Raw genomic sequence first — 26576 nt, forward strand, 5'->3', positions numbered from 1 at the left:
GTTGTAAATTGTTTCTGTATCTACACCATTTATCTTTGATATACATAAACTGGAAAGTACTAAAGCTAATAGATTCTTGAGACTAGTTAAAATTTACAAATTAAAGCTTCTTAATTTTTTCCACATAAAAATATAACAGCTTTTCCATAAAACTATTCAATCTGTACTAAAATTGAGTTACTTTAACTAAAGTCATTGGTAAGATCGAATTCTACCAAGACTAATTAATCCGCTGGACTACTAAAGGGTAACACATAACTAACGTCCCATAAAATAATATCTCTGACTTGCTCATTATCTGAATTGTCAGTCACCTCGAAAAACATTGAGACAAGGCACAAACAATGATGGCAGAACCGTCAATCCAACAGCGCACGATTAACAAAACACAAGAATGTTACCAGTCGAGGACGCGATATGGACGACAGCGAGCAAAGCGGTATCGGCTTCAATTATGAAGCTCTTGCTGTTCTAACATACTTAGATTTAGAAGATACGTCACACTACCGGCACGACGGCAACGCCCCGTCACGCCAGCAGTATGGCGAGATCTTGAACGGCGCCATAACGCCGCATTGTCCGATGTCGTCCAGTACGCGACAACATTTTGACGACCTCCGTAACACTCAACAACACAATAATTATAACCAGGATCCCGTCATCGCTGCGCAAGCCCGCAGCATCGATGATAGTACTGCAACTGCAGTCGAACCCCGCGCGGCGGCCGTCGGTGGACAAGCTGTTGCAGCACGAGTTCTTCTCGTCGGGCATCATGCCGGCCGCGCTGCCGCTGTCGTGCCTCACCACCGCGCCCAGGACCGACCAGCTCGAGGGCGTCTCGCTGCATCGCCGCCCGCTCAACGAGGTCAACACCAACGGTCAGACAACTTTTTAATAAATAAATAATCCTTAGGAATTTACGAGAAACCTCGAGTAGCCTACTCGGCTAATTCGCACCTTAGTATCAGGACTAAATGGACCATGGGTCCTATGACCTATGCCACTGGTATTTGTGATATTTGTGTCTGGTATAAGATGCTTTATTTTTTCTTGTTTTCAGATCAGAGAGAAGAGCAACTCTCTTTCATTTTGTATCTGAAAATTCTCAACTTTGTCAATGAATAATTAAACACTATCCACACAAAATCATTGACTTTCCTATCATGTTAAACATTTTTATTTGCTTTCATATACAAATGGGACTACAGGACTATACATAAAAGGGCAAGCACGATTTTCCTTCCTTTCTGTGCGTTATTCTAACAATTGTGGACGTCAGCAGATCACATGGCGATGGCTGTGGACTCGCCAATGAAGCGCGAGCTGAACGCGGAGCCGCGAGCGGTGGAACCCAACTCGCATCGCCAGAATCTCATCGCACTGCGGGACCAACTCGCGCGCCTGCTCTCTAATAAGGTAAACAAACAGAGTAACTTATGTAATAATAAGGCAACTGCTAGACATTGGAACATGGAGCGGGGAGCTGAGCCGCAGAGCAATCGACTAATCACAGCAAGCAAGCAAGAACATTTTCCGCGTCGGTAGGACGTACACGCACACTTGAGTTCATAAATTCGAATTAATGAATGCGGGATTCGAACTAACAACGTTCGGAGTTGAAGGTCCTTTCCAAATAGTTCGGAATCGATTGAATGTCTGTGACGGAATATCAAGACGTAAATCTTGTAGTGTTTCACTGAGGTATCCAAGAGAGACACGCGGGTGTTTATCTGAAACTTAAAACTGAAGACCCAATATCTAATATCTTCTTCTTTTTCTTACCGCGTTTAAAGCAGCCGGAAGCAGGAGTCTCATATCCCTGATTTAAACGCGGTAAGAACCCCTTATTATGTGTTTTAATTATCTAATATCGCGTCTATATTTAGATACATTTACTGTCAGTGTGCTTTACTGTAATGTGGAGAAATCAAGAGAAGTGTGTCAGGATCGAAGCAAACGAAATTCCGTAGTGTCTGCTTACCTGTGTGGAAAACAGGCGTGTTTTTAGGTGTGACATGTGTGTCTAGTTAGTGCCTAAATGTAAATACTAAATATTTTTCCCATTCCCCAGTTGATGTGCCGGCCTGAATGCCTGACAGACGAGCTGAGCGACCCGGCCGCGCAGCCGCTGGTGTGGGTGGGCAAGTGGGTCGACTACAGCGACAAGTACGGCTTCGGCTACCAGCTGTGCGACGAGAGCGTCGGCGTCATGTTCAACGACACCACCAAGCTCATCATGCTGGCTAACGGCCTGTGAGTCTTCATCTTCACGAGAAACCTGAAATTGCATATTATTCCTGACCTCTAAACTTCCATTTGTGATGACGTCACTATGCCCCACTATACTTCCATTTGTTTGCTATGACTTTCCTGGGGAGGGCTCTGTCAATAGTCACCTTATGAGACTATCCCTAGCTTTGTTAGGACATTAGGAGTGTTGGATAGTTTCCTAGGTCAAACATAAATTATGAACGGATCTAAAGGTGACCAAAACATTTTCATTTTTCCGTTTAACTTATTTATGAATTTTAATGAAGAAAAATAAGTGCGACATTTTGTCACTTTTTCTACGACGTCTCAAGTTGCTTTTTCATACAAATTCCATAGTAATTTCGTGTTTTGACGTTTAATAAAAAGTAACTGATTTGGCTAGTTGTCCGAAATATAATAATAGTTAATCCCGTGCTTCAGAAAGCACATTAAACTAACGGTACACGATATTTTTAAGTACATTTTTGTCAGATAAGCCACGTTAGAAACCTTTAGCGGCTCAATAATAACCCTGTCAGGAAAGTCGTTTATCGAACTTTTTTTTTTTTTATTTATTTAAACTTATACAAACTTATAAACTAAAAACAATAGATCACATAAATAAACCCCAAAAGGGTTTGTCCTGATGAACATTCCGCTTTAAATTACTACAATTTACTTAAACTATTGATACCCACTACGCGCCACAATGAAACACCCATTCATACGCACCATTATGAATAACTGACGCCCATAATCCCTTATGTTATTTTTAGTCTTCGTTTTCTAATAAGGCGATTATTCTCTTACAATATCCAATTACTGACCAACCTCAACACTTGTCTGCTGTGCAAACCTGACTTAAGCACTTGTCATCCTCCAGGAACGTGCACTACATCAACCGGCAGGGCCAGGAGCAGTACATGACGATGCGCGAGTACCCGCCCGAGCTCGACAAGAAGATGAAGCTGCTCACATACTTCCGCAGATATATGACCGAACACCTCATGAAAGCTGGTACGTCAGATTTATCCTATATACATTACTAGCTGTACTACCTCTTAGCTGCGACTTCGTTCGCGTGAAACCATCATTATAACTAGAAGTTTCACAGACATTTCTAAATCCTGTCTCAGCGAACACCTACGTCCTAAAAGGATGCAAAATTTGAGACTTCTAACACTTGTAGTTTCTGAGATTGAGTGACTTTCGCGTTTATGACTTATGTATAGATTGAGCATCTGCGGTGTGAAGTTGAGTGATAGAGTGAGAAACAGTGTGATAAGACAGAGATGTGGTATAAAAGACGATATAGTGACTAGGATTGAGAAGGGAATGTTAGGTTGGTTTGGACACGTAGAGCGGATGAAGGATAATAGGATTGCAAAAGCGGTATATAAAGCGAAAGTTGATGGTAGGGCTGGCAGAGGAAGACCGAGAAGGACTTATGATGACCAAATTGGAGATGTCCTTAGAAAAGGTTCAATACGATCTACTCTGAACCGGCGTGCGTGTATGAAGCGATTGATGAATGTGGAGGAAGCAAGAGAAGTGTGTCAGGATCGAAGCAAATGGAATTCTATAGTCTCTGCTTACCCCGGTGGGAAATAGGCGTGAGTTTATGTATGTATGTATGTATAGATTTTATTACTGGCTCTCAAAACCTTTTTCGTTTGTTATTCTTGACAAACATAGTATAGTCATACATGTGGTGACTGCAAGAAAGATATATTATTTAATTTTAGAACTATCACATGCTATCAGCTAAAATTCGAAAATGCCCCGTGACTTTGATTAGCTCAGCGCCCGATACGATTTGTCGCGGGGCGGTGAGTTACCATTCTATATGCACTATTATTCCTTATTCTATGACAGTGGATAAAAAGTAGTGTATATTTGCAGGTGCGTCGGTGCCAGTGAGAGAGAGCGACGGGCTGTCTCGGTTGCCGCATCTGCACCAATGGTTCAGGACCACACTCGCAGTCATTATGTACCTCACAAACGGCACGCTACAGGTAACGTTATCACACAAAGTATTTGTAATTATGTTGTGTAGATGTCTTCAATCAATCGGTCAATTAAGTGCGTGGTGTAATATTTCGCGCAACAGGCCCCTTCCACCATCTTTTAAGTATCTTTGGATTGATTGGTTCTTTGAGTCATTTGGACCATTACAACCCAAACATACTGCAATGTCTTTCTATCTCCACACTGCATATCTCAACTTGTATGGTTGTCCACATTCTTAAATGTTCATTTTAAATTAAAAAATATATAATTCATATTTTTGTCCCACAGATAAACTTCCAAGACCACACAAAGATAATCCTGTGCCCGCTCATGCAAGCGGTCACATACATCGACGTGGACAAGAACTTCCGAACATTCCGTTTCACTACCATAGAAGAGAAGGGCTGTGACAAGAAGCTTTACACTAACCTCACGTACGCGCTAGAAAAAATAAACAGTGTACTCGCCAACAAACTGTGCTAGCCTCAGTGCAGCTCTCACTGAGGACACACAAGTAAACATTATTATTTAAATGAATTATGATAAGATGTCCAAGAAGGACATATTCTCGAAGACTAGTGTTCTAGGGTTAGTACACTTCCAGAAGTGATGTGGACAGAGCCCTTTATTTAATCCTTTCTAGTTTATTCGTGATTTTTATAACACTTTGTCACAATAAATCAACTTTGGTATATATTTTACTACTTACTTGGATGTTATAGTTTTAATTTCCACAATACATTTATTTATTAGAATAGTTATCACTGAACTTGTGTAAGTTGATGGCTGGTTGCACTTGCTATGCAGGTGTATATTATGTGCTCACTTTACCAGCAGAACATATTGAAAATGTCAATAGTACAAAATCTTATGGACTAGATGGATAGTGCCGGCTCGACGTCGGTTTGACAGGCTCGTTAGGGACAGGGTGTAGTTTGTCAGTGCCTTCGAGTTTAGTTAGTTACAATAAGTTAAATTTTGGTTGATTTCATACTTTTTAAAATTATAGCGACGCACATGACTGAGGGACCGAGTGCGTGGTTGCTGATCATTTGGAGCTTTTTATTTAGTTTTTAACACTATATTTTTATAACATTTGTTTCTGTGCTTCAGTTGCATCGGAGATAAATTTCTTGAGGGTTTCTTAATTAATTAATTGGTACAGTTCATGACAGATGTGCTTATTTGTATTGAACATGATTGTAAAATGTGTATGTTAAAGAAGTTAAAATGTCAGTATTAGAGCAGATTCGATGGTGTTGAAGCACTGCCAATTTGTAACTTCAAAGTTCTGAGGTTTGTTACCTCCTGTAAAATAACAGATTTGACAATAAAGATATGAGTAAAACCTGTGTTTGTATTTGTATATTTTCCTATTTATTCTCACAATGAAAATTTAGGAAGTGAATGCCAGTGAACAATCATTTATAACAACTACATACACCAAAAAAGGAACTTTTTTAATTGTGACAGCTTTATTATAAACACAGTTGAAATTATTTGCACTTTTTGTCCAGATTTATATCATAAAATTCATAACATAACATTATTCTCACTATTAAGAACTTAAAAAAGACTGGGTATTAATTTAAAAAATCCTATAATTATCCTATAACAGGTGTGATGCTCTGTGACAAAACCCCCTTAGCTTTTCAGAAACTTGTGCCTCCATGCAGATATTTTCCTGTATACTACGTTTACTGTGTGTGTGTATTATACTTGACAAACTAAGGTGGCCCTACCACAGGAGCATAACATTATAACTGGCTAGAGTTCTGAGTGGATAGCATGTTGATGTGGTAAGGGGTCACTGGGATGTACAAATAGACCCTCTTTGGCTTGCCAGTCGGTGTAGGCTCCATACTGAGATGTGATACCAACTATTTCTCCTTGTCCATTGATTGGTCGGCCAAATGTTCGCCCAGACCCTGCTAAGAATCTGGAAGAAAAGTAAACAATTTGCAATAAGTCAACTTCTCTAGCCTGAATGTAAAAAAAAATTCAATTACAAATGAAGTCAGGTTAAACAAATTCAGATAAAAAATTGCTTATATTATTCTGCCTTGGGAGAGTGAACATAAATAGAACAGATCAGCTGCTATCGTCATATAAAAAGTGGCTGCAAGTTATCATCTGACTACTGATGTTCTGTTCACTCCATTAGAGGCATGCTTGATTTATTATATAAACTTACGCTCCAGTATCAACATGTTTAAATTTGACTGGACTATCTCTCCTCCAGAAGTCATTATTGCAGACAACAGTCCAATAGTCTCCACTATCCCCTTCTCCATCGTCGTCCCCATAGCATGACACCTCCTGGTGCCCTGATAGCGGCGATGAGAAGTAGTGCGAGTGCAGGTTCTTCTTAGTGCCCACATGTTGGAGACGGATGTTGGTATTGCATTTGATTGGCACACTGAAAAATAAATCAATTGGTGAATACACACAGTGTGTAGTGTGAGAGGGTATGTGTGTGTTTATGACTAAACTTAGTTACGGCATAATGAAAAATAGTCTTGATTAGTAGTTCAGGGCCCGCGTGATGGTTTAAGGCCCAACCTCCCTATCCATCCATAGGGAAGGCCCGTGCCCCAGCAGTGGGGACGTTAATGGGCTGATGATGATGAGTAGTTCAGTTCAGTTTAAGGAAAGCAAAACTAAATTTACCCTCGTTTGCATGGTTCGCCAGCGGCAGCTCGGACGAGCCAGTGGCTGTTATGGTCATCAGCGACGTCCACCGCCGTAACCGATTGCTGGCCAGAGCCCGAGCCGTACTTCACATCATGCGAATGTAACCGCAGCCGCAAGTCAGTGTTGAATAGCTTCAAAATAGTGCCGCATGTTACATACTCCGCCTTAGAACCTGCAACCAATAATTATCCACACATTAGACAACAAATATAAAATTTGAAACATTTTTTAATTCAATATACAACGATAAATCAAAAGTTTATCAAGATTTTCCTCCCATAACATAAGGCCACGTAATGATTAAGATTGCGGTACAGAAACGTGCACAATACAACTTTAAATATGTTAAAAAATCCCAAATTAATACACACCTTCTGTTCCTTGACTTAACCACAGTGTTAAAAAAACGACAACTGTTAAATTACGGGAGCAACTACAATATAAATTAGAAAAAGCCATCGTTACACCTCCCCTTGAAACCAAAATATTATTTTTTTTTTTTTTGTTTTGGTTTTCCCCGAAGGGTAAGGCAAAGGGAACTATGCCCATACAGCCATGTCTTACGTATTTTTTTTCTTGATGAATGATGAAATGATGAAAGGTGATGATGATGAAACCTAAGCCCCCACCCTCGGAGTAGACTCCTACTCCGAACCCCAAACGAATTAACTCGAAAGTCCGCATAAACTTTCGAGTTATGAAGCGGCTTCTTGACACGAAGCGAAAATAGGCAGATACACTTTGTTTATTGAATACTCCAATATAATAACACTCGCGAATGTCTTCCGACTAACTTAATGCGATCATCAACCACAAAACACCACTTCGTATTAATTATTTAGATCATTCAATGAAGAAAGCAACTGTCCCGTTCCCGTTTCCCGCCAAAAAGCCTGAAACCAAAATAATGACAACTAATATTTTTTTAATTATAATAGCATTAGGCAAAGAACAGCCACACATACAACAACAGCCAGCGACAACTTATTTTTATTTTTTGTTTTTGATACTCACTTAATCAGCTGTGCAATTTAGTTTTTATCGGTTTCTTCATTACCGGTTTTTGTAACATCCCTACTAAAGTGACACATGTCATTATCAGCTGGTCTGGGTGCTTTTACCTAAATTGTTTGTTAGTTTATTTGCTTATTTATTCTTCTCATGTTCTTTGCATAAGTATTTATACAAAATCTTACTAATCAGGCTGATCAATTAAAGTACTATAAACTTTTAACCCCTGATCTTGTAACTTCGCTAAAATGGAAAATTGCAATAACGTGTCAAAAGGTATGTGTACACGCAGTATGTTCATTATGTTGCAATATGTTTCGCGAAACTCAGTTTCCTTTGTGTAATGCCTGTTTATATTTTCAGTCCCTTACGATCCCGGTTGGAATGATCCACCGACTTTCTCGTACAACGCTCAACAGACAACAACGCCTGGCAGGCCGCGCAATTTCCTCAACAAAAGAGTGGCGTTCCCACTATCGGGCACTGGGAATACTCCCGCTGCGGGCTCGACCCCTCCCGTCAACCTGCCGCCTCTGCCTACTGCACCGCCCATACCTATACCTAACTCACAAAAACCTGCTTTTGAAACCACAAATAATGAGAACATTGACAGTGAAAGTGTTCTAATAGAAGTAAAGACCATATTGTTAGAGTTCTTAGACAGTAGCAGTGAATTAGGGTCCAAATCAAACGACATTAAGAAGAGAATTGGAGTAATGGAAGAGATGTGGTCGAGTGGGAAACTTAACACACAGATACAAGTTCACATGAAGGATCTAGCACATGGTAATTATTAGAGCATTCTAACAGTAACTGTAAACTAGTTTCATGAAAATAACTGAACTCATTGGTTGACTGACCAAATCATGATTGAATTAGAGCACAAATTAATTACTAAAATTAGTAATAAGTTTCATATAAGAATCTAATTTGAATTCTTTTGCAGCTCTTAAAGATGACCAGCCAAGCAAAGCAGATGATATCCACCGAGCACTGATGGTGGACTATGTGAGTGTTGTTGGGACCTGGATGCCGGGAGTCAAACAACTTGTACATCACTGCATTGCTCGTTCAGAGCTGTTGGCCATTGATAAGGAATAGATTTGCTACAGAGAGTTGAGTTGTTTAAAGCAGTACAATATAAAATGGTTCAAAAATGTTAGCAATATTGCTCTTCTTTTTATAGGACATGAAAAAAATTCAAACTGTTTAGTCAATTCCATACTCTTATTTAATTTCAGCTATATTCCAATACAATGTAATGTAACATTAACTGCATTTTACCAGTTATTGTAGTTGTTTATAATTATTTTGTCAGCCATGTGTACATAAATGTAATTGTTTCATATTTTTATACATTTTGTGTGAATAGTGATATTAATCATGTAAGTAAAGTTTTGTGATAACATTTTGGGTTGCAACCATATTTTTTGTTAAGCCATGCACAATGCTGTGAGACATGGGCGGATGTAAGTGTGATAAATGTAAATAAAACAAATAAGTAGTAATATTTACATTTTATTTTTATTCTTACTAACTAATTTACAAAATGTTTACATAATACATTTAAATTGGTCAAATAACGGAATATTTGTACAATCTTCTTTCCTGCATATCTTACCTTGGATACTTTCTTGTACTTGTTTCATATTACAAATAATATCTTTAATCCATAACAGCTAATAAAAAAAGAAATACATATATGGAATTGTAATAAGTACAAATATTGCAGATGCTAATCTATCGAAGATAAGTAATATAATGTATCTAGCACACCTAGTAAGATAATGCTGACTTAGACTGCCCTATTTACACTTCTAAGGCTCCTACACTAGCCATTTGTCACAGCGGAGCGAGTACACGCCGCTATATCGCTGCGTACCCAAATCTGTTATAAAATAATCGCGGCAAAATCGGTATGCATATTCGCCACCATCATTGGGTACTCTGCGATCATAAAAAAATCCTCTCTGTGAGAAGGCCCGAGGTATGCTAACAGGGTGTGTGAGTGTATACTACACTGTACAAGAAGAAGTGTATACTGCTTATATCCCCCGCTTGATGGGCTTGGGTGCGACAGTAACACGCACAGGGCGACACAGCTCGACGAGCGGCGCGGGCTCGCGGGCCGGGCCCTCGTCCACGGCGAGGCATATACTGATGTCCACGCCACACGGCTCCGTCCACACGCCGTGCGATATCAGCACCTTCGTCAGCAGCCGCACGTTCTGTGTGCCATCGTCATCTGAAATCAGTGCATACAGGGTATTAGTGACATCATTACGAATATTGAGGGGGTGAAGCTCATTATTTTGATTTTCCAAAGCGAAAGTATAGAATTGAAAATAATTACGAAAAATCATTAATTTTGCTACGGAAAATTACACTTGATATTAACTCGGAATCATGAGGTGAATCATCCCTCTCAGTATTCGCTACGATGTCACTTACACCCCATACAAGTACGTACAGGTAGCCATACAAGTGCGTATGGGTGTTAGTAACACCGCAAAAAATACTGAGGAGGATGATTCAGACTGCGGCTGCAAGTTGCTGCAAGAACAAATACAAACTCATTGTAAACATACATACATAATCACCCGTAATTCCTAATAGAGTGGTAAGTGCTAGAGCCGCAAGTAATCAGAGGACAAGTTTTGTTACGAAGTCCCCAGATGGATGTGAGTAAAATAACAGTGTAGTGGTCATACTAGTGTTGTGGTGGTCGAGCGGGCGCAGGTGGTCGCGCGGCGGCACGAGCGCGTGGTCGCGGCTGTCGGGGTACAGCACGCGCACGCGCAGCATGGCGGGGTCCCGCACGCGGCACACCTCGGCCTCCAGCGCCACGCCCGCCACCAGCCCCGCGCTGAACCGCACCACCGTGTCGTTGTCTGACGCCGGCTCGATGATCGTCGCTGTGCACATGCGGATCTGGCGTTCAAAGAACAAATTTTAATATAGGAAGTCTTCTGGTTGTAGATACAGTCTGATTTCTGTTGTACAATGTAATCGGCACCTTTATTTCAAAATATCTTTACTAAAATTGCACTGTAATATTACAGAAGCACTGATATTGACCTGCTGACATCGGTAAAACAGTTCGCGGACACACTTAGAAATACGACCACAACCTCGATGAACCAACAAATCGCGAAGGTATATGGAATATCTTGGCCTCAAAATCGTCAAATAGACTGAATATATTACGGCCGGTCGCACTTTAAGTGCTATTAAAATTCGTACGAAAACGCGTTTAAACGTAGAAGCACGCGCGTGAACGTACGAACACGCGCGTCAACGTAGGAAGTACGAACACGCATACGTACGTATACGCATGAAGGATCTTAACCTTCTAAATACTACCGGGAGCACTCTGGGTGCGAGTTGCTCACCACAGGCCAATATTCGTTCGCTTACGTATGTTACGGGTGAAGACACTGACCTTAAGGTTAGGCTTGGGTATGACGGGCAGCGGCGCGGCCTGCAGCAGCGGCATCAGCGCGCGGGCCAGCACGGCCGGCTTGTTGTCCGCGTTCATCGACAGCTGCTGGAACACTGCGATCGTGAACGGGTCGGGCTCCACACCTGAGGAACAACCATTAAATTATAAATGTTTTAAATAACGTGTTTTACTACAATTTTCTTAAAGAAGAAGGCGTGCGTAATCTCAACTGAAGTGAATAAAAGTAAAAAGAACTCATCTTTTTGAGTCTGAGTTTTGACTATTAATTTATTATACCCTCTATAACTGTTTACTTTGAGTTTTACTACATTTTGGTAATCATAAAAAATATCTATCGGTAAGTTTTTTTGAACATAACCCACGCTCTATGGCTCTACCTTGAAGCAGTCAACATACCAGCAGAAGCGAGCAATCTATCCAGCAGCTCAGCATGATGCGTGAGTGCGGCTGCGGCAGACATTGCGGCGGCGGCGGGCGCGGGCACCGCCGGCGGGAGGTGCGGCGTGTGTGGCGTGTGCGGCGTGTGGCTCGCGGCCGCGGGCGCGGGGGCGGCCGCTGCACATAGCTTGGCTGCGCACACGCGAAGGGCTAACTGCCATACGCATGCGTTCTCTTGCTCTGACACGCCGCTAAATTGGTGCTGTAACCTAAAAATTAAACAACTAATATTATTTTTCTGCCTCGGTTGTTAATGGATAATATTGACAAGTTATAAACTGAATGGATATTATAAGACGCGCAGACGAAATCGGAAAATTACCAAGGAAACTCGTGTCAACAATGGAGAAAAAACTAGAAGCTCAATGTAGGCAGCAGCGCTATTGAGTGTTCCTAAATTTTGACAGTTCTCCATACTGTCCAGCTAAAATTCGTGATCAATTGCTGTAAAATGTGGAGCGACAGTTACATACATACATAAACTCACGCCCGTAATCCCTAATGGGGTGGGCAGAGCCACAAGCAATCAAAGACAACTTGCAGCCACTGTTGATACGTTGTAGCGACAGTTACGAAAAAGAAAAACAACCATCAGTTGGAAAAGGCAGCTTTTCGATCTTTAGGGAATAAATATAACCAAAATATTGTGTACGCATGGTTGCAATAAAACATTGCTATTCTATTCCAATTATTTCCTAAATAATATGTTTGTTTACTCAAATAGTATGAGGAACTGTCAAAATTTTAGAACACTCAACAGTAGCGACACCTGGTGGGAGAAATAGGCAGTTTTTATTCTCATTGATAAATAGCTAATTTTCGAAATATACATTTTTGTTAGTAAAGAATCGGGTTGTTATATTTTCTGCGCAATTGTCGGTCTTTTTTTGTTATTGAATGAATTCGCTGGACAAAGTGGTCGAGCAGCAGGTGAGACAGTGAGATGTGGAGCGGCGCGTTACCGCAGGCAGTGCGCGGCCAGCGCGTGCAGCGCGTGCGGCGGCGGGCCGGCGGGCGCGGCCAGCGCCGCGTGCAGCTCGCGCACGGCGCGCGCCAGCAGCGCCGTGAAGGCCGCCGAGCCCAGCACCAGCGGCTCCATCTCCGCCAGCCTGCCCGATACACGCACACTTTGTACCAGCTCTTTGCACAGATCACTTGTGTTCATTATAGATATACAAAAAAAAACTTCGCCTCCAATTTTTTGAAGGGAGCATTGGCTAGGTCCCACCATAGACCTGACCACTGCCACAATCTTGTATTATATTTGATCTCGAATCGTTACTCATGAAAGTTATCTCGCCAATCGTTTCGAGAAACTGTGAAAGACCTACTTACGATACAAGAAATAAAAATAACATTGCTATTCAATGGATATTTTAAATATAACAAAAAATAAAAATGCGCGGTATACGTCTCATTAAAATGTCTATTATCCATGATAATTACAATGGATAAACGATTAGTTTTTGGTTAACTTAAACTATGAAAATAATTGGAGATCAAAAGTGGTGAAACGCTAACTTATAGTTAAACAAAAATCGGAGACCTTTTTTTTTTTTTTGACGTGACTTATTGTAGATTTGCCGCAGATGGCAAATCTAACTACTTGGCCGGACAAATGGGGAGCGCTGAAAACTCTCACCCGGTACAACGTTTAAGACAACAGGCCTGAGGGTGCCCAGTTGGGCGCGAACCTCGGCTCAGGGCGTCGTCTGAGAGGAAAAATATTTGAAAGAATTAATCGACCCTAATGGGTCAATAGCGATAAGCGCTGAATGAGGGAAATCGTCGACCACGCCGGCGGGGTCGGTATCGGGGTCCTGAAGTGAATCGAAGACCATAAAGCCTTCAAATGAGTCATACTTGTTCAGCTGTTCCTCAGCGGTGCGCAGCATGTTGAGCCTCACGGTGGTTGACAGCGTGGTGTTGTCGATGTGTTGCAGCACGCTCTCGTAGAACCTTCTTACGGCACTATCGTCCATCGCCGCTTCACTCTTCTCGCTCGCATGCTGAGCGTCTCCTAGTGATGCAAAACAGAAAATTAATAAAATAATTAAATCATACTTGAATACGAACTTAATCCACTTGAAACAAACTTACGTGCATGTGTGGAGCAGTGTGCACTATACCTACTGACCGGAGGTTATACCTACCAGCACTAACGAATAGCATACTGACCTATGGCAAGTCTCGCACAGGCAGGTGTAGGGCACTATCGCGTAGCATAATGGCCTATGGGCAGGTACGGCACTAGATACGGTATGGTGTAGCGCAGGTAGGTGTAGTGCACTAGTGTATATCATACTGACCTATGGGCAGGTGCGGCACTAGACCCGGTATGGTGTAGCGCAGGTAGGTGTAGTGCACTAGTGCATATCATACTGACCTATGGGCAGGTTCGGCACTAGATACGGTATGGTGTAGCGCAGGTAGGTGTAGTGCACTAGTGTATATCGTACTGACCTATGGGCAGGTGCGGCACTAGATACGGTATGGTGTAGCGCAGGTAGGTGTAGTGCACTAGTGTATATCATACTGACCTATGGGCAGGTACGGCACTAGATACGGTATGGTGTAGCGCAGGTAGGTGTAGTGCACTAGTGTATATCATACTGACCTATGGGCAGGTGCGGCACTAGATACGGTATGGTGTAGCGCAGGTAGGTGTAGTGCACTAGTGTATATCATACTGACCTATGGGCAGGTGCGGCACTAGATACGGTATGGTCTCGCGCAGGTTGGTGTAATGCACTAACGTATATCATACTGACCTATGGGCAGGTGCGGCACTAGATGTGGCATAGTATCGCGCAGGTAGGTGTAGTGCTTGACGGTGTGCTCCTCGAACAGCGGCAGCATGCTAGGGCAGTGCTGCGCCGCGTTCAGCACCAGGATCAACACGCACATGTCTGCGATTCCGGCTCAGGATATTATTATATACTTTATAGTAAAATACATTATAACAAAGGAAAGAGAAGTTACAAGTTTATAATGTGTACTGAAGAAGTGATAACAAAGCCAAAGATATACGTAAATTCCCTTTTTTTCATGTTGGACCATTACATGGGGAACGGGATATTCACCTGTTACCATATGGATCATCACATCCATCTTAGGATAATAGCCAGGACCAACGGCTCAACGTGCCCTCCGAAGCACAGAACCATCTTACTTTTTCGGACAATCAGGTGATTCAAGCCTGCATTGTCCTTACCAAATAAAGGACAGTCTCACAAAGTGATTTCGACATTGAACCTGGACCTCTACGTAAGCTTGACACTAACCACTAGACCACGGAGGCTATTGTTATTTCCAAATTACCATTTTATAATTTATGTTTTACCCAGACATTTAGGTTATTACGGTCGGGAGCTTATTTATGTATATACCAAGTAGTATTTGTTATAATGAGTATGGCAAAGGATACAGGCTGGATCATCGACGTCGGGCTCGGGCATGTCGAAGAAGGGGTGCACGGCCAGCAGGCGCGTCACCAGCGGCAGCACCAGAGTCGCGTGTGAGCTGCCCAGCCGCTGCACGCAGCGGAACGTCGACCTCTTGTCCTAGTATCACAAAATGGTGTCAATTCGGGCAAACACTAACTAAAGACGAGACTAAAACTAGCTCCATCTCTTTCTTGTAACTAAAATTAGGTTAAGTTTGTGCCCGCCATGATAAGGACCATTAGCATTACTGACCAATGTAATCATAATTATTTATTTGCCAATGTCGACGAGCACCTGACGTTTGCGAATCTGTATATATATCTCTCTCTCTCTCTCTCTCTCTCCTTGGTATTTATTATTTCCATCTGATGGTGGGGTCTGCCTTCTTTGTATTTCTCTTCCACTTCGCTCTATTGGACGTGCCGTTTTCGGATACATTGGACAAGCACAGGTCCTTTTTGACCACATCCAAATCCAAAAGAAGGGCTGGCTGTAGTTCATTTCGCTAATGTGCCGACACATAAGGCGGAAGATAGAGGTGCGGGGAAGGCATCCAGTATACGCCTTTGGCGGCGAGGGAGTGCTGCCGCCAAAGAATGTTTTCGGGGTACCGAAAAGCGTATAGTACCCAGTTAGCCACAAGTTGGTAGTGTGACTAGGATTCGACGATCCGCTTGAGTCATGTTGGAAATTGTATATATGCGTCACGCTGTGTAAACTTCGATAGCGCGTTTCAGAACTGCATTATTGAATGGTGGCGCCATCTGTTGCATGTGGGCGTAATTAGCTGGCCAAGTAGTTGGGGTCCACCACACGCCCCTTCCCCCGTCCCCTTTCGAGGCGCACTGTTCGTATCGGAGCTAATTTCTTATTGCTCTGTGGTGGTTGCCAACTTGGTCAAATTATTTGGTTAAAAACAATGAAGATTTTATAATAAAAGGACATTGGGCCTTACGACCTTACAATTACTTTTTACTAAATAACGTTATTCTTGATTTAGTTTTTCAAGTTTATAAAAAAATATATATTAAAAATAACCAAATAAAACCTGTACCTGTGGATATCTCTTGAGATTCTCCAGAATTTTATCAATGCACATTTCAAGGCATGTCTTGGATGCAACAGTACAGGAACCCAGCATTCTATGCAATCCTTCCCGTACGTCCATAGAATAGTCCTGGAAAAATAAACAAACATGCCGATAAACTCGACTACTCGTCTTCAAGAAGATAGACTTTTAAAGGGCGTTTTGTCCGGCCAAATGATTAATACCATCTACAATAACTCACGTCAAAAAAAAAGGGCGATGATAACCTCAATACTCAATATCTAAAAATCTGCCACCATCTACGAATAAATAATAAGTCTTATTATTTAGACTTATTATTTATTCGTAGGCCACCATCTCATCATATCAAGTCTCGTTCTATTTAGATTTAGTATCAAAACTCGGCACCGGCGCTCGTTTTTGTAATTAGGTCACATTGTTACTCTATTTCGCCATGGAGTAACTAGATGTCGCTAACCGTATAAGGTTACATACGGAAATAAGCGACATCTAGTGACAGTGTGTCGTAACATTATGAATTCCTTGACAGTTGGTACAAATGCTCGCCACCGGCGCCCTATTTGCGCGCGTTTTAGCAGCAACTTTCCTAGTATGGCGAGGGACAGAGGGTTATTTGTTACTACTAATAAGCTACGGAAAACAGAGGGTCCCTCCGCACCCGTAATGGAGTACTATTATACTATCCATATTAGGGCTTCAATACTCAGTGGGAGAAAATTGTCTTCTGGATTTTAAAGGCGCCTTGAAATTACAGACAACTGCAATTTCACAGGATTAATTGAATTTTGTATTGATAGTGGTAAAATATGGATTATGCTCTATTTATGATGATACAAACCTCAAGCGCACTGAGTATGGTCTCCAGCTGGTCCTCCCGGAGCACAATGTGATGCGCGATGCGCGTGAGCGAGTCGATGGCGCGCAGGCGCACGTCCTCGATCTCGTCGTTGAACATGTCCACCAGAAAGTCCAGCGAGGTGGTCGCAAATGTAGAGTTCTCCAGGGACAGCTGGCAGACTGCTTCCACTGCTGCTGTGCGCACCTCTACAACAACGTCCAGCTTATTTAATTTTAATTCAGTTTTGACAGTTCTAATTTCAAAATTAACCAAGCGAGCGTTGTCTATAAGCGAGTTTTCTCGTTATCAAATGCAATTCGTGCGATATCCGAATTCGAGTAAAGTATATGCTACGCTGCTCCACTGTGGGTTGGAAACGCACCGGAAAGACTCACAAAATGATTTCGACAATGCCTCTATCGGGAACCAAACCCGGATCTACAGATTATGAGCCTCCGTGATCTATCAAGCATCAGTCAATGGATCAGTCAAATCAGTGTATAGACTGTACCCATTAGCTCGTCCTCCAGCCCGTGCACGAAGGCGCCGGCGGCGCCGCCGGGACACAGCGTGACGCAGCTGGTCTCCACCAGCGCGCCCGGCGCGTCGTCCGCCCAGCGCCGCCCGCTCGCCCACGCCCCACTACGGACCAGCTCCGCGCCGCGCTCGTGTGCTGTGCGCTTTTTCTGTAATTGTGAAAACAAATTCTTCTGAAAACTGCAATTATTATAACGGAAAAGCTAAGGGCCCTTTATACCGCTTACTAACGACAGACTTATAGACTAAATAAACTTATCCAGCAGATAGGGTATCCGAAAAGTCAGCAGATGGCGAAACAAGAGGATTCAAAGTTTCGTCCAGAATGACGAATTGCCTTCGAAAGTAGGACCAAAAATGTTGTTCAACAAAAACCCAAAAGCCTTTTATACCATACCTTCATGTTGCTCATAAGCTGCTTGTCGAGGGTCTGCAGCAGGAAGCGGTCGGAGACGGCGCGCGTCGTGCCCAGCAGAGTGCAGGCGAGCGCGCGCACCGCCATGCACAGGTCATTGACCGCCGAGCACATGCGAATGAACGCGTCGTCCACCATACGGATTGTCGTCTCGCCGTCTTGTAACGTCACCGAACTGTCGTAAGAAAACCGCCCTTTATTAATTCACTTTGCTAGAAGAGAAAACTATAATGTGCTATGGATTGATCTCCTGTCACCATATAGTTCACCAGTAGTAGTAGTTCAGTTATAGTTAACTGTACCTGCACTCCATTAATTCATTTATAGGAATAAGAGTGACTTTATGTATATACGAAAGAACACAGGATATGTACACAGATACTTAATGATCACGCCCGTATTCTTTTCGGGGTGGGCAGACCAACAAGTTATCAATGCAGCAACCTGCACCAACTCCTGATATTCATTTCAACTTCGACTCCTAGTCGGCACGACGCTGATGCGCCCGAAGACGAACAATAATGAACCTGAGAGATGGACTGTACAGTGATATAGCAGTTAATTTAATTATGGTCAAATCGCGTAAGTTTACAAGCAGGTATGTACTCATATAGCAGGTATGTGCAGTGGGGACGTTAATGGGCTGATGATGATGATGACGTACTCATACATCTATCACCAATTAACCAAATCAACTTGTGAAATCCACATACTTCTCTGGATACTTATTGCCGAGCAGCCACACCAGCTTAAGGGCAGCCTCGCGCACGATCTCGTAGTCGTCAGCCAGGGCGGCGCATGCGGGCTCGTACAGCGCAGCGCCGAGTGTTTGCCCCCGCTCGTTCAACGTCAACAAGCTTTGGAATGCCTCACAACGAACGCGCGCGTCCTGCACGTAAAAAATACAAATTCATCTTGGAGCAATACAATAACTCTTTATTGCACACAAAAGAAACACATTACGTAAACAATCACATGTATACAATAGGCACAAAAGGCAGCCTTATTGCTAAGGTAGCAATTTCTCCCAGGCAACCTATACAAGGCATAATAATGCACTAAAATTCAGAGTAGGGGTCTCGCGAGATCTCACGCCAATCCCACAGGATCTCGAAATTGCATTCCCTAATTCGAAGTCATTACATGTAATAATTACATTGGGAAATATTAATTCGAATAATCCAATACTAATTAATACTATCAAGTCAGAAAATATGAAAACACTCTTAAACAAAAATAGACAATAATGAACAAGGTTTGCCATGCATCTATGTTACAACTCATGTAAGGATTTTAAGATGATCATCTAGCATTCTTCTGTGTTGTCATTCTCATATTATTTACATTGCAAAAAAGAAATAGAATAAAAAAGACTTAATTAAATAAAGTATATATTGAAAAAGGTATATTCCCATACCTCTGAATTTGAATAATCTCCAAGCAACTTTATGATAGCTTCAGCATCAGTAACCATGTCACTTGTCCTGTCCGCCTCTGGGTATATCGGGTAGAGTTCGCTAATGAGCTGCAGACAGCGGCACTTCACCCGGTGACTCGTGTCTTTGAGGTTGTCTTTAGCAACACCAACCAACCGCATCATCAGGTTCTTATCATCGCTTAGCTTATTACCAAGTTTCATCAGTGTTGCTATGCCTTGGGCTATAACCTGTATAGAGATGTTTATTGTTTCTAATATTTGGAAAATTATCCAAGGAATGGAGTAATAGGTAAATATTCTGATAAAAACTATATTTATAGTGGTATAGATATAAATACGAAATGGAAGTAAAGTTAATAAACTCACAAACCTTATGAGAAGTTTCATTTTTGATCAAATGTATGGTCTCGTCAATGAGATTATTCAAGTTGGCGCCGGGACACTCAAGCCCAATATCACAGAAAAGCCAAAGAATTTTAACGCGTACGACGGCTTCTTCCTCCGACTGGAAGTGTTCTGATAGTTTCTTGATCGCCTCCTCGACGTCAGACTCCTGAAACTGCAGGCAATCAGATATGCGCAGCAGCAGCTGCAATGCTTCATCACTAGACTTGCATTTTTCCAACAACCCCACAAAAGCTGCTGCAGAACTGCCTATTAAGGGTTTCTTCACTAAATGAAGCTTCTTTGGTGTCGGACCATCCTGAAAGTTGATAAGTAAATTACCAGTTACCAGTGCTACGTGTAAATTGAACAATTTGCCGGTAGAGGTTATAATCGTCGCATTACCTGAAAGGATTTGTTATATTCTGCAAGAGCTCTCTTTTTCAAAACAGCTGCCATCACCAAATATTCAGAACACTTGAATTTTTAATTATTGAAATAACAAGCAGCACAACAATATTTTTTTTTTTTTTGGTTTGGTTTTCCCCGAAGGGTAAGGCAAAGGGAACTATGCCCATACAGCCATGTCTGACGTATTTTTTTTTCTTGATGATTAATGAAATGATGAAAGGTGATGATGATGAAACCTAAGCCCCCACCCTCGGAGTAGACTCCTACTCCGAACCCCAAACGAATTAACTCAAAAGTCCGCATAAACTTTTGAGTTATGAAGCGGCTTCCTGACACGAAGCGAAAATAGGCAGATACACTTTGTTTATTGAATACTCCAATATAATAACACTCGCGAATGTCTTCCGACTAACTTAATGCGATCATTAACCACAAAACACCACTTCGTATTAATTATTTAGATTATTCAATGAAGAAAGCAACTGTCCCGTTCCCGCCTCCCGCCAAAAAGCCGCAGCACAACAATATTTTGACGACAAAATACAACCACAAACAATTGCCTTTTTTATTCCTTCTCGAAGGGGATAATGCAAAAGCTTTAATCTGTACAGCCACACGTCATGTTCTTAATGTGTTCTTACTTCAATCATCGGAAAACTATCGATAGTCTGCAATCGATGCAGCACTATTGTCAATGTCAGAGTCAGACGTCATTTTTTCGGCGGGAAAACTTAAGTTGAGCGGGAGCTTAAATTTTTCTTGTGAAGTTTAATTTAAAATAGGCTTTTTGGCGGGAGGCGGGAACGGGACAGTTGCTTTCTTCATTGAATGATCTAAATAATTAATACGAAGTGGTGTTTTGTGGTTAATGATCGCATTAAGTTAGTCGGAAGACATTCGCGAGTGTTATTATATTGGAGTATTCAATAAACAAAGTGTATCTGCCTATTTTCGCTTCGTGTCAGGAAGCCGCTTCATAACTCAAAAGTTTATGCGGACTTTTGAGTTAATTCGTTTGGGGTTCGGAGTAGGAGTCTACTCCGAGGGTGGGGGCTTAGGTTTCATCATCATCACCTTTCATCATTTCATTAATCATCAAGAAAAAAAATACGTCAGACATGGCTGTATGGGCATAGTTCCCTTTGCCTTACCCTTCGGGGAAAACCAAACCAAAAAAAAAAAAAAAAAAAATTAATTTAAAATATTATTTGTAAAAAGTGTACAAATATAGTATTTTAAGTAGTGTAATTATGGACGGTGATGAGGGGGGTGGGGGCGAAGCCCCCAACCCCGGGTATAAGCGAAAAAGGACGCTGGACAATAGCGGTAGTGGTGAGTGTAGTGACACGGCGGCGGGGGTGAGTGACTTCACATCTTTCGCGCCATACTTTAAACCGAACTATAAGAGATTATACCCCGAAAACTCTTTGGGCAATGAATTTAAGGTCTACGTGCAAGGAATCAATGGAACCTCGACTGAAAGATTAGGCAACAAAAGCCCAGTCTATTTGAACCATATTTTCCAGACGGAAATAAAAGGTGTGGTGGCAATCCACAGAGTGAATGCTAATAAGATTGCTGTGACTTTCAAACAATTTATTACGGCAAACAATTTCTTAACAAATACAGGATTCTTACAAAAACAAAATCTGACAGCGTATATACCTTCGGCTCATATTGAGAAGATTGGAATTATCCGTTTTGTCCCAACTAATATTTCTAACAAAGAACTATATGACAAACTTTCATCCCACTTTGACATTATTGCAGTACGTAGATTCACAAAAAAGGTTGGCAATCAAAAGATTCCCCTTCAAACAGTAAGCTTAACTTTTTTGTCGAATGTATTACCAGATACAGTGCAATACGATTTATTCTCTTACAGGGTTTTTGATTATGTTCCTCCGTTGCAACAATGCTATTGTTGCATGAAATTTAATCATTCAGCAAAAATATGTAATGGAAAGCAACGTTGCAGCTGCTGCGGCGGTGAACATATATACAAAGAATGTAATACACCAAACGATTTATGTTGCGCGAACTGTGGTGGCCCTCATTTGGCTATTTCAAAAGCATGTCCTATTAAAATGAAAAAAATTGAAGAAAAACGAAATAAAATTACTTATGCTAGTATTACAAATACAAAAAAGTTAAGCTATGCTGATAATGAATTCCCTCCCCTGCCTCAGACAACCAAAACTATTTCTTACGCGAATAAAGCAATTGTAAATAAATCTGTAAATAAACCTGTACACAAAATTGTAAATAAAGATGTAAATATCCCTCCTGTACATGTTGTAAATAAAAATGAAAATGTACAAAAAGAAAAAAATACCCCACCCCCGCAAGAGACGATCGATGTTAGGGCCCAGTTACTTAATAACGAGGCCCTTACGTCGGCTATCGTCCGTACACTTGTGGAGTTGGCTAACAATGTTAGCAATCTGCCAATCACAAATGCTAAAATTAAAGATATGCTTTTACAAAATCTTTCATAATGGATCCCAATATACATTCACAGTTACGAATTGCTCAGTATAATATCCAAAGTGTTCGCAATAAAAAACCATTGTTAAATAAGTTCTTGCAAGAACAAAATATTGACATTTGCCTTCTGAATGAAACCTGGCTCAATAATAATCATATTCTTCGTGTCTCTGGATACAATACTCATTTTAAAAATGCTCAGAATGAACATGGTGGTGTAGCAATACTTATTAAACCTTATCTTAAATATAAAAACCTACAAACTACCTTCTATGAAGATGTACAATCAATTGCTATATCACTATCAACAGTGAATGGCGATCTTACAATCCTGTGTGTTTATTGTCCTCCCACTAGTCACATTAGAATAAGTAAACTTCGTAATATAGTTAGAGATCTCCCAAAGCCTATATTCATAGCTGGTGACTTTAATGCACATCATACAGCTTTTGGTTGCCTTTCTATTAAAGGACGTGGACAACAACTGTACGACTTAATGGACGACTTAGACCTATGCATATTAAATGATGGTAATTTCACAACTATAAATTATCCTAATAGAAATCCATCTGCAATTGATGTCAGCTTTGCTAGCCCAACTATTACACCACTGTGTGAGTGGATGGTGCATGATGATAATATGGGTAGTTATCACTTTCCAACTATTACAAATATCACATTAGCCATAGACAGGTACCAGGTAAACCCTCCTACTGAGAAGTTTTTGTATGATAAAACAGACTGGAGTTTATATAGCCAAATGTCTCTAAATTACTTCTCCAATGTAACTGTGAATGTTTCTAATCCAATGGAATCATATAACTGTTTTTGTGATCGGCTTAATGCCCTTAAGTTGGAGTGTGTTCCTAGATTTATTAAAACTAACGCGTATAGAAGTAAGCCGCCAGCTCCATGGTGGAATAAAAGATGTGAGGAGGCTGTAATTGCCTCCTATAAAGCCTTGAATTTCTATAGAAATAATCCTAGTATGGCAAATTTTATTAAGTATAAAAGATTGGATGCAATTAAAAAGAGAACTATTTCTGAGGAAAAGAAAAGCGGTTGGAGAATTCTATGTGATAGTTTTAACAGAACTACTCCTATTAGTCAAATCTGGAATTATATCAAAAGATTTAAAGGCATTAAAGTTGGAAATAGGTCATATAGTGATGAATTTGTTAACCCTTTTTTAGATAAACTTGCAGATAGAGGTGAACAAGTTGATAATTTAAATAATTTCTTTAGTCTTCATAATGACAATGTAAATACTAATTTTTTAATCCAACCATTTTCTTTTCAAGAATTCAAAGTTAGTTTACAAAGTCGTAGGAACACATCTCCAGGATTAGATGACTTTCCATATATTTTAATCAAAAAATTAGATCCATCTGTACAAATATTATTCCTTGATATACTTAATGCTCTTTGGCTTCAACTAGAAATACCACAGTCATGGAAAACACAATGTGTTGTGCCAGTACTTAAAACAGATAAACCACCAGACAATGCAAATTCCTATAGACCAATTTCGTTATCATCTTGTTTAGGAAAAATTTTCGAGAATATGATTAAAATCCGTCTTGATTGGTATGTTGAGTCCAAGGGTATTATACCAAATATTCAATATGGCTTCAGGCGAGGAAGAAGTTGTGCAGACAGCTTTGTCTCGCTTGTGTCAGATCTGAAAAATGCAAAAACAAATAAGTTAAGTGTTGCTTGTGCCTTTCTTGATGTACAAGGCGCATTTGATAATGTGCAACCTGGTATTCTGGTTAAGATTATGTCTCAACTAGATATACCTGGGGTACTATGTCAGTGGATTTATAAATTTTTAGTAGATAGGACTTTATATGTCCGACACAATAATACTTTATATGGACCCAAAACTGCTTCTAAAGGCACAATGCAAGGGGCAACTTTATCCCCATTGTTGTATAATATATATACATGTGAAATTTGTAAATATGTAAATATACAAGATGTAAATATTTTACAATTTGCTGACGATCTAGTTGTATATAGTGTAAATAATGATATTGATTTTGCTATTAATAATGTAAATAATGCTTTAAATAGCCTACATGTATATTATAGCACCAGGCTCAAATTAAATATAAACCCTAGCAAAAGTAATGTTATGATTTTTACAAAAGATCTCCCAAGCACAGCTGTGTTTTTTAATGATCAGGTCATCCCAGTAGTAAATAGACATACTTTCTTAGGAATAATCATTGATAATAGGTTATCATTTGAACAGCATGTTAATTATATTGTACAAAGAGCATCAAAAGGTATAAATATTATGAGATGCTTAGCTGGAGTTTCTTGGGGAGCTGACCCAAAAATATTGTCCATTCTGTATAAAGCCATTGTAAGAAGCCATTTTGACTATAGTTGTTTAGCATATTTAGATAGTCACTTTGTAAATAGATTAGATGTTGTACAAAATAAGGCTTTGAGGATCATATCTGGTGCTATGTGTTCAACTCCCATTCGTGCTATGGAGGTTGAGACGGGTGTAATGCCTCTCACCATAAGAAGGCTATTAATTGCTGAAAGATTTTGTATAAAGCTACAAGCTTCTGACAATAAAGAAATAATTAAAAGAATATTACCTCATCCATGTCAGCAAATTGCACCCTCAATAACTGGAAGTGACCTTCTCTGTCGTAAATCACCAAGCATGTCTCAAATTTTCCTTAAAACACAGATAAAATATTCAAGTATATATAAATATTCTCCATGGCCTTGTTACTCCCTATCTTACAATAGTTTATTATTTGGAATTTCAGTAATAAAAACTAAGGTGGACAATAATCATGAATTTCTTCAATTTATTGAACAAAATAAACAATATTATACATTGTTTACCGATGGCAGCAAAGGTCAGGCCCATGTCCGTAGTGCGGTATATGATCCTCAAATAAATTTTTGTCAAAGTTTTGCTCTTAGCACCAATGCCAGTATTTTTACTGCAGAGGCATATGCAGTTTTAGAAGCGCTGAAAAAAATTTGTAAAATTAATAGTCACAAGTATTTTTTAATACTCACTGATTCATTAAGTGTTCTCCAGGCACTAGACAATTTAAACTTCCACTTCAAATCCAACTATTTATTATTTAAGATAATTCAAATTTTATATGAATTTAAAGCTGTCAAGGGAGTTGAAATATCCTTTATGTGGATACCCTCCCATAGAGGAATAACAGGAAACGAAATTGCGGATAAAGCTGCATATGAGGGGACTAATTTATTAGATGTTTCATTTGTTGCAAATACTCCATTCACTGATTTCTATGCATCAATTAAAAAGGATATGTTAGAAATATGGATTGATTTTTGGAAAGAAGACCAACAAGAAAAAGGAAAATGGTACGGAAGCGTACAAGAAGTTTTACCAACTCAACCGTGGTATAACAATTTGAAGGTTGCTAGCCGAGATTTTATTACGACCATGAACCGGCTTCGTTTTGGCCACCACACCACTCCTGCACATTTATATAGATTGGGCATAATACTGGATAACAAGTGCACCGCCTGTGAAAATACTGTTGGTGATATTGAACATTTGATTTTCAGCTGTCATAAATTTCCGTTAGAAAGACTCATCCTTGCCAGTGAATTAAGTGAAAAATTACCAAATACCCCCCGCCGCCTTAAAGATTTATTAAAAAATGTGAAGTGT

General features: G+C 40.5%; 4 protein-coding genes and 1 long non-coding RNA gene across 12 annotated transcripts in view; 2 read left to right on the top strand and 3 right to left on the bottom strand.

The window, feature by feature from the left end:
* Window positions 1–5612, top strand: part of LOC126381724 (serine/threonine-protein kinase polo) — a 40794-nt gene extending 35182 nt beyond the window's left edge. For all 5 annotated transcript variants that reach the window (XM_050031178.1, XM_050031177.1, XM_050031179.1 and 2 more), the window contains 6 exons: window positions 652–878; window positions 1283–1416; window positions 2072–2253; window positions 3134–3267; window positions 4153–4265; window positions 4549–5612. In XM_050031178.1, coding sequence (XP_049887135.1) covers window positions 652–878; window positions 1283–1416; window positions 2072–2253; window positions 3134–3267; window positions 4153–4265; window positions 4549–4743 — 985 coding nt within the window. In that variant the 3' untranslated portion in view covers window positions 4744–5612. The remainder of the gene's footprint in view (window positions 1–651; window positions 879–1282; window positions 1417–2071; window positions 2254–3133; window positions 3268–4152; window positions 4266–4548) is intronic.
* Window positions 5613–5699: 87 nt separating this feature from the next.
* LOC126381739 (stromal cell-derived factor 2) lies at window positions 5700–7466 on the bottom strand. The gene is made up of 4 exons (XM_050031198.1): window positions 7326–7466; window positions 6931–7126; window positions 6455–6679; window positions 5700–6199 (listed from the first exon to the last, which is right to left on the bottom strand). Exons 1-4 carry the CDS (start codon window positions 7411–7413, stop codon window positions 6028–6030), a joined length of 681 nt encoding a protein of 226 aa, XP_049887155.1. The 5' UTR covers window positions 7414–7466; the 3' UTR covers window positions 5700–6027.
* Window positions 7467–8050: 584 nt separating this feature from the next.
* Window positions 8051–9479, top strand: LOC126381746 (steroid receptor RNA activator 1-like). Its single transcript, XM_050031208.1, has 3 exons — window positions 8051–8241; window positions 8329–8751; window positions 8912–9479. Exons 1-3 carry the CDS (start codon window positions 8214–8216, stop codon window positions 9064–9066), a joined length of 606 nt encoding a protein of 201 aa, XP_049887165.1. The 5' UTR covers window positions 8051–8213; the 3' UTR covers window positions 9067–9479.
* Window positions 9480–9511: 32 nt separating this feature from the next.
* LOC126381701 (integrator complex subunit 4) lies at window positions 9512–20969 on the bottom strand. 2 transcript variants are annotated; one of them, XM_050031161.1, is made up of 17 exons: window positions 20918–20969; window positions 20399–20498; window positions 19980–20312; window positions 19589–19837; window positions 18885–19060; window positions 18154–18346; window positions 17731–17905; window positions 17220–17425; window positions 16367–16489; window positions 15294–15429; window positions 14638–14775; window positions 13730–13886; window positions 12829–12975; window positions 11825–12075; window positions 11408–11550; window positions 10677–10896; window positions 9512–10210 (listed from the first exon to the last, which is right to left on the bottom strand). In XM_050031161.1, exons 2-17 carry the CDS (start codon window positions 20450–20452, stop codon window positions 10011–10013), a joined length of 2901 nt encoding a protein of 966 aa, XP_049887118.1. In that variant the 5' UTR covers window positions 20453–20498; window positions 20918–20969; the 3' UTR covers window positions 9512–10010. The 2 variants fall into 2 exon arrangements, with proteins under 2 accessions (XP_049887118.1, XP_049887123.1); XM_050031166.1 differs by lacking the exons at window positions 12829–12975; window positions 20918–20969 and having other exon boundaries at window positions 20399–20911.
* Window positions 20970–21985: 1016 nt separating this feature from the next.
* On the bottom strand, window positions 21986–26504 carry LOC126381749 (uncharacterized). Of its 3 annotated transcripts, none has more exons than XR_007568958.1 (4): window positions 26278–26504; window positions 25763–25892; window positions 25507–25589; window positions 21986–24572 (listed from the first exon to the last, which is right to left on the bottom strand). It is a non-coding gene; the product is annotated as an uncharacterized LOC126381749 (long non-coding RNA). The 3 variants fall into 3 exon arrangements; XR_007568957.1 differs by having other exon boundaries at window positions 26290–26503; XR_007568956.1 differs by lacking the exon at window positions 25763–25892 and having other exon boundaries at window positions 25943–26501.
* Between the last annotated feature and the right edge of the window lie 72 nt (window positions 26505–26576).

This window comes from Pectinophora gossypiella, chromosome 3 (assembly GCF_024362695.1).
Source record: "Pectinophora gossypiella chromosome 3, ilPecGoss1.1, whole genome shotgun sequence".
Lineage (NCBI taxonomy): Eukaryota > Metazoa > Arthropoda > Insecta > Lepidoptera > Gelechiidae > Pectinophora > Pectinophora gossypiella.